This window comes from Coptis chinensis, chromosome 1 (genome assembly GCF_015680905.1).
Source record: "Coptis chinensis isolate HL-2020 chromosome 1, ASM1568090v1, whole genome shotgun sequence".
NCBI lineage: Eukaryota > Viridiplantae > Streptophyta > Magnoliopsida > Ranunculales > Ranunculaceae > Coptis > Coptis chinensis.
Window position 1 is genome coordinate 22,150,070 of NC_141456.1, and position 17,460 is coordinate 22,167,529.

The 17,460-nt window shown below is 43.4% G+C and overlaps 1 protein-coding gene and 1 pseudogene across 1 annotated transcript; both read left to right on the top strand.

Annotated features, from left to right (window-relative positions):
• Positions 1-222: 222 nt before the first annotated feature.
• On the top strand, positions 223-1,320 carry LOC147522899 (uncharacterized). Its single transcript, XM_086568874.1, has one exon. It carries the CDS (start codon positions 223-225, stop codon positions 1,318-1,320), a length of 1,098 nt encoding a protein of 365 aa, XP_086425000.1.
• A 1,209-nt stretch (positions 1,321-2,529) lies between these two features.
• On the top strand, positions 2,530-11,405 carry LOC147522900 (malate dehydrogenase, chloroplastic pseudogene; annotated as a pseudogene).
• The last annotated feature ends 6,055 nt before the right edge of the window (positions 11,406-17,460 follow it).

Here is a 17,460-nt window from a genome sequence, read left to right on the forward strand (position 1 = left end):
TTTGGGTACCATCAATGTCATTTTCAGTGGAGAGACGCGGTAGGTAGAATACACACAGGATAAGATAAGAAGGGCAACAAGTCTACAACAGGTGAGCGAGGTGGTGAGCATACCGTTAGTAAGTAAGAGAGCCGATGATAGAGACGGAGCATAATGTTCACCCCGAAAGATTTAGAGTCGGTAATTTTGCCACATGAGGATGCCTTGGTAATTACCATAGCAATGGGGAATTACCTGGTTCGAAGGGTGTTGATAGACTGCAGCAGTTCAGTGGATTTGTTATTCAAATGGGCCATGGAGGAGATGAACATTGACCGAAACCAGTTGAAGGCTCCACAAACCAATCTGTATGGGTTCAACGGTAGTATGACAGAGCCCGTAGGGGAGTTAACGCTCCCTGTGACAGCAGGTCCGGTGACTGTGTTCACTAGGTTCATGGTGGTGGACACTGGTTCACAATATAATGCAATTTTAGGGAGAAAATGGATTCATGAAATGAAGGCCATTCCATCGACGTATTACCAGGTGATCCGCTTTCCCACGAAGGGGGGAACATATGAAATCAAGGGGGATCAAGCAGAAGCCGCTAGAGTATACAAAGAGCAGGTAATCGCAAGAGTTTGGTCCGCTGAACAAAAGGAGAGGGGGCCGCCTCATGAACAAGGAGCAACAGAGCAATTACGTGAAGCGGCAGAGACAAAAAGATCCGAGCCGCCATTGGGTCTGAAAACGTTGGATATGGTGGAAATAGTTAACCTGGGGGTAGGAGACGATGAGAAATTTACATCCGTAGGGACCGACTTGCAAAGAGAATGGAAAAGTAAACTCGTGCAGTTCTTAACTGAAAATTCATACGTGTTTGCGTGGGTGATAGAGGATATCACGGGGTTGGATCCAGAGTTTGCATGTCATCATCTGCACATGAATGAGGGTGCTAAGCCAGTTCGCCAAAAGATGAGAAGTATACGTCCGAAGTACGCGGAAGCGATTTGTGAGGAGGTTATTCGACTGAAAGGGGCGGGAATAATAAGGGAGGTAGAATACACAGAGTGGTTGTCCAACGTGGTCGTGGTTACAAAAAAGAATGGCAAAGTCAGAATGTGCGTGGACTTTACGGACGTGAACAAGGAGTGTCCGAAAGATTGTTACCCTATGTCGCTGGTGGATGAACTAGTGGACCGAACTGCAGGATTCAAGGTGTTCTTCTTTCATGGACGCTGCCCATGGATACAATCAGTCACCATGTCGGCCGGATCAGAAAAGACCACGCTCGGTGGTAGGGGGGCACCCATCGTTACACCGGGATGCCCTTTGGGTTAAAAATGCCAGGGCAACATTTCAACGGGTAGGAGAAAAATGTTCCAAGGGAAGATTCGAAGGGATGGAGATATATATTGATGATATGGTGGAAAAGAGCATGTCGAAGATCTAACACTTGAAGGTCTTCGTGAAACTTTTCACATACTCACGAAGACAAAGTCGCCGAAGCTCAACCCCGAGAAGTGTACCTTTGGAGTAGCGTCTGGGAAGTTCTTAGGTTACATAGTAACACACCGCGGTATAGAGGCAAATCCAGAACAAATTAGATCACTGATAGAAATGTCGTCCCCGCAAAATGTGAAAGAGGTACAAAGTTTAGCGGGAAAAGTCGCGGCACTAAATCGGTTTATTTCTAAATCATCGGACAAATGTCGTCCGCTGTATTGACTATTGAGGAAAACACAAGACTTCCAATGGACCGCGGAATGTGAGGGAGCCTTCCAGGAGTTGAAGAATTATTTAGGTAAAGCACCACTTCTGTCACGGCCGGAACAAGGGGAAAAACTGTATTTGTATCTGGGGGTTTTACAGTATGCTGTGAGCTCGGTATTGGTGCGAATCGTTGAAAAGATAGAAAAACCCATTTACTTTCAGAGTAAGACCATGTTGGACGCGGAAACCCGAACAGCAGAATTGAGAAATACGCTTTGGCACTGGTATTCTCATCGCTAAAGTTGAAACCTTATTTCGAAGCTCATTCCGTGGTGGTAATAACAAACCTGCCTCTCAAGCAGGCATTGAAAGCGGAGAAGTCAGGAAGAATGTTGAAGTGGGCAGAATACTCGCTTACTACTTAAATACAAGACGCATCGTAACCGCAAAAAGCACAAGCGATGGCGGAGGTGTTAGCAGAATTTCCAGCTGAGGACCCAACGTGGGGAGAGGAAATGGTCATGGATCACGAAGGGGAGCTTAACCATGACCCATTGGATCCATGGGATGCACGGAATGGTTGGAGAGTTTTCACGGATGGCTCGCTACGCATACGTGGAACGGAATAGGCCGCCCCCGTGACTCCCCGAGAACAATAGGGTCGGAATTATCGATGAAACCGATTTGCGGCTTCCAACAACGAGTCCGAAAGTAACGGCGTTGATAGCAGGTTTGGGTATGGCACAAGGTTTAGGAGTGAGCGAACTGTTTGTTTACTCGGATTCTAACCTAGTGGTGTGTCAAGTGAATGGAGGATTCGTGGCTCGCTGCCCAAGGATGGCAAGATACTTGGAAGTCTTACAGAGAAAAGCACGTAAGTTCAAGAAGATTAAATTTGCACATTTGAACCGCGGTGAAAATAGACATGTCGATGCATTGGCATATGTCGTGACAGTACTTCCAGGGACAGAGGGAAAATCTATTGAAGTAAGGGTGTTGAGCAAGCCTAGTACCACCGAAGAGGAAGATGTCTGCCTTATCGCTGATATGGATCCAAGTTGGATAACACCCATCAAAGCTTTCTTGATGGGGGTGGAGGTAGAAAACAAACAGGAAAGACGCAGAATGGAACAGGTGAGCCAAAGATACACTTTACTCGATGAGGATCTGTATAGGAGAAGTTTTAGCGGACCAATGTTAAAATGCATAGGGCCACCGCAGATCAAAGAAGTTCGGGCCGAGGTACATGAAGGCGCGATCGCGGAAGCCATTCTCATGGCGCGATCACCACACAATCGACCGATCTCACAGGGGTATTTTTGGCCACATATGAAAAGGGATGCAGTAGGATATGCCAAAAGGTGTGAAAAATGTCAGAGATTTGCACCGCTGATACATGCTCCAAATTAACCACCGTGATAGTGTGTTTAGTCCGCGGGTCGCTCGCCATGTGGGCGATGGATATAGTAGGGCCCCCGCCAACAAAGAAGCGGCAAGAGGAGATTTATGTTGGCAGCGAATCGATTATTTTACAAAAGTGGGTGGAAGGAGTGGCACCGCAACAAGTCAAGGAAGAAAATGTGAACAAGTTTCGTGGGAGAATATAATTTGTAGGTTTGATTGCCACATACAATTATCGCGACAATGGAACACAATTTACCGGGGAAAGGTACGAAAAGTTCCTTCAGCGCTTAAAGTGAAAGCAGGTTCTCAGCCCCATACAATCCGGAGGGGAATGGACAGGCAGAGGCTTCGAACAAAATCATAATGGATAATCTTAAGAGGAAGCTGGAGGAGCGGAAAGGGGCATGGGCTGACTAGTTGCATCATGTGCTATGGGCTTACCGCACAACAACGCGAACATCTACAAATGAATCACCATTCTCAATGGCGTATGGAGTAGAAGTCGTGATTCCAATGGAAATGATAGAGAAAACGACAAGAACCAGCGCAGTGGAGTTAGGCAAAAATGAGGGGATTTTAACCACGGAGTTGAACTTCATAGAGGAAAAAAGAGAAATTGCGCGCATTCGTCTGGAAGAATATCATCGAAAGTTACAGAGACAGTATGATAAAAGGATGAAGCCGCGAACTTTCAATGTGGGGGATCAGGTGCTGCGACGGGTTACGCCACCACCGTGAAGGAGAATGACGCAAACCGGGCTTAACCGGGAGGGACCATATGTCGCGGACGAAAAGGGAACTTTTGGGACTTATAAGCTACGGACTTCAGCATGGAAAAAGATTGATAAACCGTGGAACATAAGAATGTTGAAAATTTACCATAGTGAAAGCCTTGTTTAGTTTTCAAGTGAGATATGAGAGTCAGGGTGTAATATCTGGTACAGTATATTTTTATCCATGAATAAAACAAGCCCTTCTCCTATATATAGTTGGTAGGGAAAGCAGAAGGAATTTTGACGAACGAACTCCAAATCAAGTTGGGGGCAAGCTGAATGGCGCCCACCAGGCTTCACAGCCACCCACGGACAGCAGAAAAGAGGATCCCTTCGCGGACTATATCTCCGAATCAACTTGGGGGCAAGCTAAGTTGCCCCTCCAGGCTTCACAGTCGTCTGAGAAAGCGGGGGGGAGGAGCCCTTCGCAGACTATATGTCCGAATCAACTTGGGGGCAAGCTGAGTTGCCCCTCCAGGCTTCACGCCACCGCCGAGAAAGCGGGGAGGAGCCCTTCGCGGACTATATGTCCGAATCAACTTGGGGGCAAGCCGAAGTTGCCCTCCAGCTTCACAACCGCCCGAGAAAGCGGGGCTTCGCGACTATATGTCCGAACCAACTTGAGCTGAGTTGCCCCTCCAGCTTCACAGCGGCCGAGAAAGCGGGGGAGGAGCCCTTCGCGGACTATATGTCCGAATCAACTTGGGGGCAAGCCGAAGTTGCCTCCAGCTTCACGTACCGCCTAAGAAAGCTGGGAGGAGCCCTTCGCGACTATATGTCCGAATCAACTTGGGGGCAAGCCGAAGTTGCCCCTCCGTGCTCCACAACAACCGTCCCGAGAAAGCTGGGGAAGAAGCCCTTTGGCGGACTATACGCCTAAATCAACAAGATTGCAATCAATCGTTCCATTAGGCATAACAGCTGAATACAAACACTCATATTGATGCACCTACTGCATATTTCGAGTCCAAGTCAACTGAGAATAAAATTAACAGAGATACATACGATGAAAATTGGACTTGATAGAAAAGAGGGGAACTCTAGATTGCAAAGTGATCAACATTAAAGACCTGCTGGCCATTCCCAGAAACCAGGTAAAAGAGATGTTACAATCAAGTACTGTCAAAGTGGGAATCACAAAATCTCAAAAGTACAAGAGGGAACATTTTATGTACAAAACATAAATTCACAAGGACAAAAGATGAATTTCCAAGAAATTACTGAGGCCCTTCGCTCACAGTCTGGTGAGAAGGCACTAATTCCACTTCACCGGCAGAAGGAGGGGGAATATCCACAACGATGGGAGTAGGCATCACTGGATTAACGGCTTCAGTTGGTGATGGGACCGGTAAAGGAGTTGAAATCGATGCAACGGTTGGAGGGCGCGCTATTTGAGGATCTGCACTTGCAACAGGAAGGAGGCGACCGACCGCGGAGAGTTCTTCGAGCTGTTGTTTAAGTTCGCGGCTAATCTTCTTCTCGGCTAGGCTACGAAACGATCTGGCGCCTCTTTAACAACTTTATCTACGGCGACCGAAAGGCGATCTTTAGTCGCCCTTTTTGGCTCTCCAGTTTGATGTAACACCCAAAACATAGTCACGGTGGCCGATCGATCTTGGGCCACCTCCCGCCTTTTGGGCCTTCACGCCACAATTCAAGAGCATCGCGATCCTTCTCCAACGCAAAGATATTTGGCCTTCCAAAATTCTCGGTGTCCTTCAATCTCCTGTTTCATGGTCTCCATAGAGTCCAGCGTGTTGGTCAAGCCGCGGATCACATAACCAATATCCAAACTCAGCTGAGAAGAATCACGGGTTATCAAAGTGTTAAAAAGAATAGAAGAAGGTGCAAGAGACAGAATAATACCTTTTCCCAACCGTGGTATATGGATGTTCTATGAGACGCAAAACTGCCAGAATCACCATATACTTGATCTTTGGGCAGATGAGAGCTGAAGAAAAGAGAGGCTGCGACGGAAGGATTGTCCAGGGCCGAGTCGCGTATAGTTATTTCGCGATCTCTAGCCCTGAATTGAGGTCGCCATATTTCACACCACCAGTGGCACCCCACCTGCATGGCCGGGAATCTTTAGAAGGGCGGCGAAAGCGTAAAGAATAATAGGCGCGGGTGACAGAGCAACTTCTTTCTAAGTCAAGGCCAGCCCTAGCCTTTTTAGCAGGAGGGCTCTTAGTGGCAACTTCAACGGGTTCATCCTCGCCGAGTCACTTTCCCACAATTTGAGTTTGGAAGAGGCCATGGCAGCTTCTTGAACAGGGAGGAGGGTTGATCAAAATCGTATTCCCAATCTGCTACAGAGAGGAAAGAGGGGCGTATATCGAAAGGTGGATGGGCCTTAGACGCAAATGCAAAAAACGCTGGGCCACGGCTCGAGGCGAGATATCTTGTTAGTATACTTAAAAGATTTGTAGGCCTTTCTTTTGACGAGGGAGAGGGTTTGGGGAGTCTCTTTTGGGAGGGGTCAATATAAAGTGGACCTTGATACGGACCAATATTTTTCAACGGCGATCAAGGAGAAGAGGATGCCCCTTTTTCTGATCTATGTTGTGGACTTCACTCGGCACTCCCAAGTCGCGAGTTTTTGAAAAATAGCCGAGGAGACACCGCTGTAAAGTTTGATCGCTAACCGGGCTCTAACCTGTGGTACAAAAAGAAAGACAAGTTAAAAAGTAAAGTTAGGAACGAGCACTACTTAATCAAAAAGTTTGACGCACTACTAGTAAGGAAAACCGAGATGCCTTAGAGAAACGCCGAGGGAAGATCCGCGATAGAAAACTACCGGACACATAACGGATAATGATGCCACACTTTATCGAGGTAGTAAGGTGGAGGACAAAGGATCGCTTCGCGGGACGGGTAAAAAGATCGATATCCTACACTACCAAATTTGGTGCTCTTCTTTATATAATAGTGAGCTATCATATCGCAGAGTTGGATTTTAGGAGAATTGGTTTTGTTGTAATGGTCTGCAAGATAAGATAATGCCAAAAGTTACCGATGCCTTGGCGGGGGATGTTGAAGTGGTTACATACCGACATCAAGGAGAAGTTAAGGGAAATCGCAAGCCGCCGCTATCCGACCAACAGCTTGTAATGAGACAAACTGCATCGCTGTGGAACTAGATGCGGAAATGGGAGACGCCAGCACGCGCTCAAGGATCACGCTTATGGGGATGCCATAAGCGCCTTTAATCGCATCTAAGTCAGCTTTACAGCCGTATGATGGGGAGAGGCAGAGGGATTTCCTTCCCCGAGGTGGAAGGTTCCGACAGTGCATTAGCAGAGTCCGGCCGCGGAGTCGATTGGTTAGTCCATCGCGGTGACCGCTAGATCCGGGCAGAGGACTCGATCCATCGTCGGTAGTTGAGGAATTCACCGATTCGGACTCGCATTATGACAAAATTAAACAATGGAGAAGCCCTAATCAAGAACAATGGAGAAAATAGGCTACGGAAGGAAGAGAAATGGGAACAAGAAAACGAGGAAGAATAATCGAACAATGACAAGAAACTAAGGGGAGGAAGACAAACCCGAGGGAGTAAAGCCGCAAAGAGCAATGAAAGAGAAGCTCGAACCTTGAATAATCAAGACCCAATCAAGATGAAGAACAGAAGAAAGGTAGAAGAAACCGAAGAAAAGGAAAACGGGAAGGTTTAGAGACGAAGTTTAGGGTTTTGAAGGAAGAGAGAGGTTTGGGCGGACACTAATCGACAGGGGCAAAAGGGTCATTTCATTTGGGGAAAAGAACCAGAAAAAGGGACACGGGGCATTGAAAAGTGGAAAAGCAGCTCGATATACGTGAGAGCCGAAATGACAGTTCGATACACGCCGCGGATCGTACATCGAGATATAATGATAGCGCCTGCGCTGGGTGCACGCTACGATGTAAAAAAGAAAGGGGAGATTTATCTCGGGTCTCAGAAGTTTATCCGCTGACTTAGAACGATATCGCTGAATATCAAACGGATCGAGAGGGGCATCTCAGATAGGACGATATTCATGACACATGGGGTTATAGGTGGCAAGTGGGTCGATTCGGTTCGAAGAGAAGAAGAGACCTAATGTAGCGGATCGCGGTCCGCTGTAATACAACCGCCGAGAACTGCCCCAGAATCGCCAGAGAAAGAGTGGGAGCGTCGGATCAAGCCCGCGGAACAGAGATGTACCGCGGAACCTAGAAAGGCATAAGTTTCAGTGAAATATCGGGGCCTGAAGGAATGTGGATTAAGGAAAGAAGCAGCAGGAGCACAGTAGCTAGAACACAATACCTAAAGAGACGGTTGGACAAGTGGCAGACATGGGACACAAAAAGAGATCATGGAGAGCGGTTAGAGAGGATGGAGCGGTTGGAGAAAGAGAGCGGTTATGGGATATATAGAGAAACGCCAGGAAAAAGGGAAAAGAGGAGAGAGAGAGAAAACACCAGAGTGATATAGTAATTAGAGAGGTTGTAAAATCTGATCATACAGATAGTATACTCTTTGATATTGCCCGAGCTAGAAATAGTTTGAACATTCATTATGATGCAAAAGTGAGTGAGCTACTACAAAATTATCAATGGAATCATATTTTCACTAGTCTACCTGAAGGTACTCTCAAGCACCAAATCATGGAAGTGGAAGTAAACAACCTACTTGAAGAAGATAGGGTGGTCTGGAGTTTATCTCACACGGGTGAATTCTCAACAAAAGCTGCTTACGAAGCAATATCATTAAGAAGGAAGAAACCAGTTAAGAAATGGTCAACTCTTGCTTGGGGCACACATGTTGTGCCAAAACACTCTTTTAATGCTTGGCAAGCCTTCTCCAGAGCATTGCAGACCCAAGATATATAGGCTTGTTCAAAGAAAAGTTTTGAATTCTTCTCTTTGTTGCCTATGTAACCAGGAAAAGGAAAACTGTAAGCACCTATATATTTTTCAAATGTGGCTATATCAAGTCTATTTGGTGTCGTATTAAGAGTTTGTTGGGAATTAACGTCCATGCTTATTCTTCTAACAGCGAGTGGTGGAGACTCCAGAAAATGCAGATCGATGTTGAGATTCTCAAGATTTTATATGTGCTACTGTTTGGTGCATTATCTAGGTAGAGTGTAACAATAGAAGGTTCAAGGGATGCTCACAGGACATTCATACTACTAGAGGCTATCATAGTTGACATGATCAAGATCTATATACAAGCAAGACTCAAGTCAATTGAAGATACTGCTGCAGTAAGACTACTCCTAGGTAGATTGGGTCTACAAATTCCTTTGACTGTACGTGTTCCCATCAGTTATCAATGAAAAACGCCTCCCAAAGGTATAGATAATATATTGTTATGGAACCTTGAATGAAACTGTGTCCTTATGGGTTTGAACCCATGACTTTATATTTCTACTACTTTCTAATGTGGGTGGCTTTAGCCCCACATTGGTTACTAAACTTAAGTCACTTTAGTTTATATTGCTTTGTGTCCTTATGGAGAAATAGTGTAGAGAGATATAAAGATGTGTTTGCGCACACACAAGGCCGCTTTGGTTTGGGGGCTCTTGGGAGGTGGGTCAAGAAACCCTATGGTACTGTGCAAAAAGTAACTATTAATTAGTTATGACACCTTCGAACTCTTTTTGTAGTAGTTTTACTTGTCTTCGAATAGTTATTATTAGTTATGACACCTTCGAACTTTTTTTGTAGTAGTTTTACTTGTCGATTATCGAAGGCACCTCAGCTCCAACCTAACACAATTTGTCTTGCCAATTTCGCCAATTGTTTTCCTAGCAAACAAGCCAAAGTGGCAAAGCCCACCAATTCAAATTTCATAAACAATTTCGGATAGAGTTTTTATGTTACAATGAAAGCAGGTTCATCAAAACAATGTGTAGTATCATTTAACTGAAGCAGCAGATGCGAAAAAGACCGTGCATGCATTGTATACTATGCATTGAACTTTTATAATGAATAATGAATTCGGACAATGTGAAGATGACTGTGCAACATATCGAACTCCAGGACACTCGAGAACCTTATAACAGATCTCAGGAGAAAATAGGGCCCGAGGAAATAACGTTAAATAACTGAAAGACCCTTTTGTCCCGAGTTGAAGATTCACCTAATTTTTTCTTCATAAAGTCAATGTCTTGACTTTATACTCACCAATCACCATTATCGGAGTTGATTCATGTGATGAACACTTTATTTTTAGGGTTATTTAGTTTTTGAGCCCAATTATAATTGGATAATTAATTGATCGTTTATTAGACATTGAGCCAAAATTGACGGTGATCCGCCTATACTTTTTGAAATGGCTAATTTACCCTTACATGTGTCCTGCACGTGATTCAAATAAACGGGCAGAGATCAATATTATTTTGAGATCAACGGCCAGCACGACTTTATATCCCGACCGTTTAGTTGTAACACGCGGTCGTAATCTCTCACTACCTATCCTATTAGCGGAAAAACACACTCGCTTAACCACTCTCTCACCAATTAATAAAGTCGTTTCATCATGTCGCCTTTTACGCTCAAATTATAAGATAGCGAGATGGCAAAGAGCAGAATGCAGCAGCCTACTTTTTCAATTGCTTCGCTTGTTTACAAAGGGCACTCAAGGATCAAAAGCAAAGTCATTTGGTGTGAGATTCAACTCAGGAAACTCTTTTAAGAGTTTCAGTGGTCTGAAGGCAGAATCATCGGTAAGATGCGAATCTGAAACTTCTTTCTTTGGGCTGCACTTCAAGCCTCATTTCCCCCAAGTGCTGAAAAGCAAGCCCAGAATTTTGAAAACCGTCTCCAACCTCAGGCTTCAACTTTCAAAGTTGATGTTCTCGGAACTGCTGGTAGGATTGGACACCTCTTGCCAACATTATGAAGACCATGGTTGAGTTTGTTGCGGACAACTGTCCAAATGCTTTTATCCACATCATCGCCAAGAACCCCACCAACTCCACAAAGACCAATTGTTGTGGAAATACTCAAGCAAAGGGTGTCTGTCTATCCAAAGAAGCTATTTGGTGTTACAACTCTAGATGTCGCCATTAGGCAAACACTTTTGTTGCACACAAAAAGAACCCGAGGCTCATTGATGTAGATGTCCCAATTGTGGGAGGACATGCCGGAATTACTACTCTACTTTTGTTGTCGAGACAAGACCGCTACAAACTTTACAAGTCAAGAAATTGAAGAGCTAACATTGAGGATCCAAAACGGGGACGACGTATTGTAGAAGCAAAGGCAAAAGTTTCTGCGACACTTTCTATGGCATATGCAACCGCTAGATTTGTCGAATCATCTCTCCGCGTTCGATGGAGATACGGATGTCTATGAGTACTCATTCGTCCAAATCAAAGCTTATCGAGCTACCATTCTTTGCATCTAGGATTAAGCTCGGTAAAATGGGGTGGAAACCGCGATACCTTCGGATGTCCAAGGGTTGATCAATATGAGGCAAAGGCTCGAAGCTCTCAAGCCGAGCTTAAGTCAAGCATTGAGATGGGTGTGGCATTTGGCGCTAGAAGCGCAGCCCCAACATCGGTTTGAGCAAAGAAAGAAATAAATAATAGACTAGCAAGAATGACCTAGCTAATGAGTTTTAGTGAGAGAATAAGAAGAAGTTCAAAAAATCTTGCATCCACCATCGATTGAAAAAAACTTCGGATATTTAATTGAAAAAAAACTTTTAATGGTTATTTAATTGGGACCGTTGGATCAAATCTAAGATATGACCGTTATTTTGATGATATTTGAAAAGTCTCGAGATAAACACGTGCAAGGGTGTTTTAGGCATTACACAAAAGCTATTTTTGGGCCCAATGGTCGAGTCACGGAAAACACAAAGTCAACGCAAGCCAATCGCGTCAATTTTGGCCCAATGTCTAATAAACAATCAATTGGTGACCAAACGCAAATTATCCAATTATAATTGGGCCCAAAAAGCTAAATAACCCTTTATTTTTACTTGTGTTAAAAATGAAAATAAAAAATGGGTTAATTAGACTAAACCCCCCATTTTATACCATGTTGTAGAGGTACATTACATTTTAGTCATGACCTTACAATCTCGGAGAATAGGGTTTGTAAGAGATGTTTGACTGAACTTAGGTCGGTGCTTTGAGTTGCCTACGATCTAGTTCTCTCGATGAACTGGAATCAAGTCGACGAAGTTCATGTTGAGTGGTTGAGTGGGAGATGGAGACAATGTTTGCCTCCCCCGAGAATGGAGAAGACGCCTCCTTTATAGGCGATCCCCATTTTGTCTTTGCCTTGATGATTGCTTTTACTCCTTTCGCTACGTAAGTAATGATCCGGCATTAATGATGTTGTTGACCAAACTGCAGTGATTCTACGCTTCTTAGGTCGTTTGATGACCTCGACCTTAGGTCATATGCACAACCCGCCAGAGTTTGGACACGGGGTCCGCCACGCAGTGGTTGAGAGTGGAGGGTACCGATACATGTTTAGACTAAACCCCTAATTTTATGATTCCTTAGACATAAACCCTCATTCTGTTTTCTCCCTATCACACTAACGTCAATATTTTACTTAATACCCTAACTGCCCCTGTTGTGTTTAGTATAAGCTACGACACAAAAGTTGTTTAAAAAAAAACTCCAATTGCACAAGCTCGAAGTTCCCGGGCTATTCTTCCCTCTCCATCGCATCATCTTGGCATTTGCTCCTTTGAAGGTATGTTATTTGTTCTTCAAAAATATTGTCATAATCTCTAGGTGGGCGTGTACTGGGCCGTCCTAATTTTATGCGTAATGTTGTTGCTCGAGTCTGCCTCAAGAAAAGCAATGGGTCTACTGATGCACTGAAAAAACAAAACGAATTAGAAGAGGCTTCGGTCTCAAGTTTTTGTCCCACCATAACAAACCCAAAACAGTTCCATCTTAGTGGTTCCGTTATTGATGGCTAGAGTTTCAGCTTATATTCCTTGGGATCGTCAGCATTTCTCTTTTCTTCCCACCTTTTACGTTTCCATCTTTGGTCCCAACCAAGATGCTAGCCGTTTTGTGCTGCTGCTGTCACGCACTCACGCTTACTCGTGGTATTATTGGAGAAATATTAAAACAAGCTAGGTCATCGTTGATTCTATTCAAGCATGTTACAATGCAATGGCGCTTAAACTGTATAAATTTGGTTTTGGATGATAATGTTGTTGGGTGTAGTATCATACATTCATGCAATTGCACTCACAATTTGGTTAAGTTAACAGTTGTCATCTGGGGCTATTTTGAGCATATTCTGGTCATAAATATCTTACATCACTATAGGCATAACCCAGCGGTTCCAAAACATGGAGCATACTCTTCATACTTGAGTCGCACCATATAGGGATGTCCAAACGGTACTCGACCCGGCCCGAACCCGATTTTTCGGTTTTGAACGGAATCGGGTTACCTGCCCGCCCTATTTTTATGGTCGGGTTCGGGTTCGAAAGATTTGTTGGATACATGTGACCAAACCCTACCCTAACCCTATATTTCGGTACCCGCCGGGTTCGGTTTCGGGTATGGTAAAACCCGAAATATATGAAATAAAAGAATATTAAATCTCTTCATCGTGAACGCCATTTTCGCTATTAGATCTCAAGAAAAACCTCTTTTTCATCTAATTAATCAAAAGTCATATTCTTTTATCGATTTGATCCGCTTTAACTTTAACATCGTAGTGCCACCCAACAGCCATCAAAGATTCAAACACACGCGATTGCATTTCAAAAGCAAAAGAAGAGAAAAGTAGACCAAGCAAGCAAAGCAATTCCAAAGACAATAACTCAATAAGATCACGGTTTTTCGAGTTTCACTTTCGCGGCGCTGACCGACCACTGATTTGACAATAAGATTGACGGCTTTTTGAGTTTCGCCAATGGTGAACTCCCGCTGATTTGCTCACCTTGACCACATTTAGAAAGAGATATTTGGCGAGGTGCCGCAAATTTTCTCGAAAGTAATGAAACTTAAGAAGACCATCAAACCCACCAATCTCTTCATCATGAACGGTGATCGGGTTTCGTCTTGTTTTGAGTTGTCGAGGGAAGAGAGAGGAAGAGTAAGAAGAGTACCTGGCCAAGGTAATTTGTCTTGAAGACCAAAAGTAAAAGAATGAGCAAAAGACTAAAAGTTTGTCAAGATAAATAGATAATAAAATGAAAATATAGTTGCTGGGAATTATGGTCCTGTTCGGGTTTTCGTCGGCATTTTTACCCTATATAACCGGGTTTTGGGTTCGGGTTCGGTCGATATGGTTTCGGTTTTTAACCCCTTTTAACCGGTTTAGGCCAAATTATCGGTCGGTTCGGCCGGTCCGGTTTAGATAGGTTTATACAAGTATCACGGAGTAAGTTAACTTTTTCGCCCAGTCCCAATAAAGTGCGGTCGTCGTGCGGGAATCTCTAAGATGCATTTCTGATTAAGACGTGACCCGAGGGTCATCTTAACAATTCCATTATTTTCGGGATAAGGTTGGGAGCTGTTGGGTTAAAATGCGTCTTTAGGTATATTGGTCTTCGCTGTGGTGCCAAACTCTTTAGAAACTTAAGTGGTTAGGGAGCTTTTAATAGCTTCGAGAAAGGAAGGTTTATCGTTAGATTCGAAAAGCGTTCCTAATCTCCTCAAAGTTTGTATCCACGGTTAGCATGGCTAATTTTTGAGGAGCGGTGGTTTAAGCTCATATTTAGTGTATGGCTCGACTTGAAGTGTAACCTTGGCTACGTTTCTTAGGTTGTGGTTTAAGCTGGGACCTCTGATTATGGTAGGTTCTTAGGTTTCTATTTAGGTATCTAGTTCGATATCGGTGTAGGAATGCGATGGGGTAACTATAGACATAGTTACTTTGTTATCAACATTTCTTCGAGGCGGAAGTGGTGATGGCATTTAGGTCGCCCTGATTGTAGTTTAGGTACTAAATTACCGTTTACCTCAAAGTGTGTTTCTTTGTTTTAGGGTTTGGTATTGCTTGTCCTAGAAACACGCCTTTTGGTTGGGCTTTTCGCTTGGGCTAAGCTTGTTGTATGCCACGATTTATGGATTGTAAAATCTGTTGGTTTGATTGAGTCATTGTGCGGAAAAGTTGTTGGGTAACTTGTATAAAGGCATCGATCTGATCGGTTGTGTAGGTGTAGTAGTCCACGGGTGGTGTATTTGGAACTATCTCGTTGATTATTTATGGGTGGGTTGTGATAGTTATTATTATTAGCAGGAGCGATACCTCTATTGGTATTATAATTATTATAATTATTAGACCTTGTGCTTGACCTTGTCGTAGTTGCGCTTGGTTGTTATAATTATTATAATTCCTTGACCTTGTCCTTGTCCTTGCCTAGGTGGAGCTTGGTTATAATTGTTTGCTTGCCTAACGTTTTGATTATTGTACCACGGAGGTGTTACTTGTTGATTATTTCTCAATTTGAAGTTGGGATGTTGTCTCGAGGGTGTTAGGAATAGGATAGTTATTAATAGAGTAAACATTATCTTGATACGGTGGTTGTTGTTCATAAGCTAGAGGACAATAATCGTCGAGTGCTCTGGACTCAAACAGAAATTACATGGGTTGGAGTTTACATTCATGGCGGGGATAGGCTTTTGTTTGAGAAATAGCCTCTACTTTTTAGTTAGAATTGATTAGATTTTTAAGTTACGGATCGGTTTTCTTCTCAAAAACCGTGTGGCCTTCTTGTTGAAGAAGAACTATTTGTGGGGGATATCATCACTACCCCAATTATTATTCCATTTAGTTTGGTCTTTAAAATTTATAAGCCTCGAAGCTCCTTTACTTAGGAAACTACCCCATTCATTATGTCAAGGACTTCTTTATGGTGGTGTAGAAGACCTTTGAAAAAAAGCCACGAACTAACGTGTCTTTAGCTAAGTTATGATGTGGACACTCTATAAGGAGATCGGTGAAAGCGATTCCATGCCTCGAGAAAATGATTCATGAGGATTAAAGCGGAAAAATGAATCTTGGAAAGCATCTCAAATCCGTCTTTAGGGGTGGGTAAAAATGTTCCATAAACGGTGAACAAGTTTAGCCCCGAGTCCACAGAATTAGGCAGGGCAGTTAACCAAGGCAGATCTTATCGAAACTAATGTAAAGGGAATACCCTCGGGTTTAATTTGTTTCGCACCTACGTAGGATGATGGAATGTTGTAAGGACTTGTTCAATCTACGCGTAATGGTGATAAGGTTTTCATGGTCTAACCCATGAAAAGCGGGTAACAAATTAAATATGTTTAGGGGGATTGAAAATCCTACTTAGGTCTGCTAGAGCGATGCGCGATTTGGGGCTATCAGCTCAAGGCTTTGTAAAAGTCGGGAGAGGAGTCTCTCTTTTCTTGACCATTATATAGGGGGTATGGTGTGTGTGATAGTAGTTAGAGGTGTAGTGGGTGGTGTACTAGATAGACTTGTTTGTTGCCGTGTAATTACGTTTGTTGTTTTTGTTCGGCCGGACCTTAATCTCATGCAAGACTAAATTGAGCTTAACTAAACATGCAACACTCCAAACAATTACGATATACTAGTAGAAAACCTCTAGCTGGAAATGCGGGGTATGGAAGAAAGGAATGCACGATAAGCGTCCTTTGCTTATCGCTTATGAATAGCGTCTTGTGTATGCAGCGTGTTCGATTAATATATATAAGATTAGAAACGAAAAATATGAAAGATCAAAGTTTGAATCAAAATTTTGTGGAAATCGGGGAATTTTAACAGCTTCATATTTCAGCGGCTAGTAAAGCTGGCTTCGCTCGAGTAATTTTCGAATTCTGATGTGTTTTAAGGTCGGCGCTCAAATGGAAGGAGGCGCTCGATTAAATCGAGTTCGATGTTTGGCCAGGAATTCGCTTTGGTATGGCCTTGGGCGCTTCGGTAGTAAACAAAATTCGGTAACTTAGCGGCGGAGGCTCTCCTTGGCCTTGGCGGCATTCAGGTATTTTCTCTGCGGAATTTGTCCTTATTTGAAATGGGCAACCCACGGTATGAAACAAACAAGGGTGGGTGGGTTTAATGGGACTTAAAATGACTACTTCACTATGAAAACAATGCTAAAGTGTAACTAAGATGGCCATTTTGATAAAAAAGTAAAATGAATAGTCTACTACTGAAATGAGCGATGAATTCCTGGCGTAAAGTAAACTAAAAGCTGGACTTTAAGAATCTATTATCAAAGCTTCTACTCTCGATCACGAATTGCACTAAGTGGAGTAGGAAGTTTAGTTCCACTCTAGTACCCTAGCATGGATTGTTTCCTAAGTCTAAAGAAATCAGTCTTAAAATCTAATGAGAGCTTTCTGAAATGTTATGCTAACAAGCTAGCGTTATTTTAAATAATTAGATATAATAAATAACAAGATAAAATATAAACTAAAGATAATCTACGAAGCTCACGGAAATACGATTGTTTGACTCTAGAAAAGAAATAGGGAATTAAATCCACCTCGAATCGACTTAATAACCTAGTATAGATTGTTGTATCATCTCGATTCTTACGTTTTCCGGCAAAAATTTGAGTCTAATCCACAGTGTTCATGGCATTCCTACGGATACTAACTAGCATGTGAAGATCGTCCACCCATTCTCATGGCGAAACCAC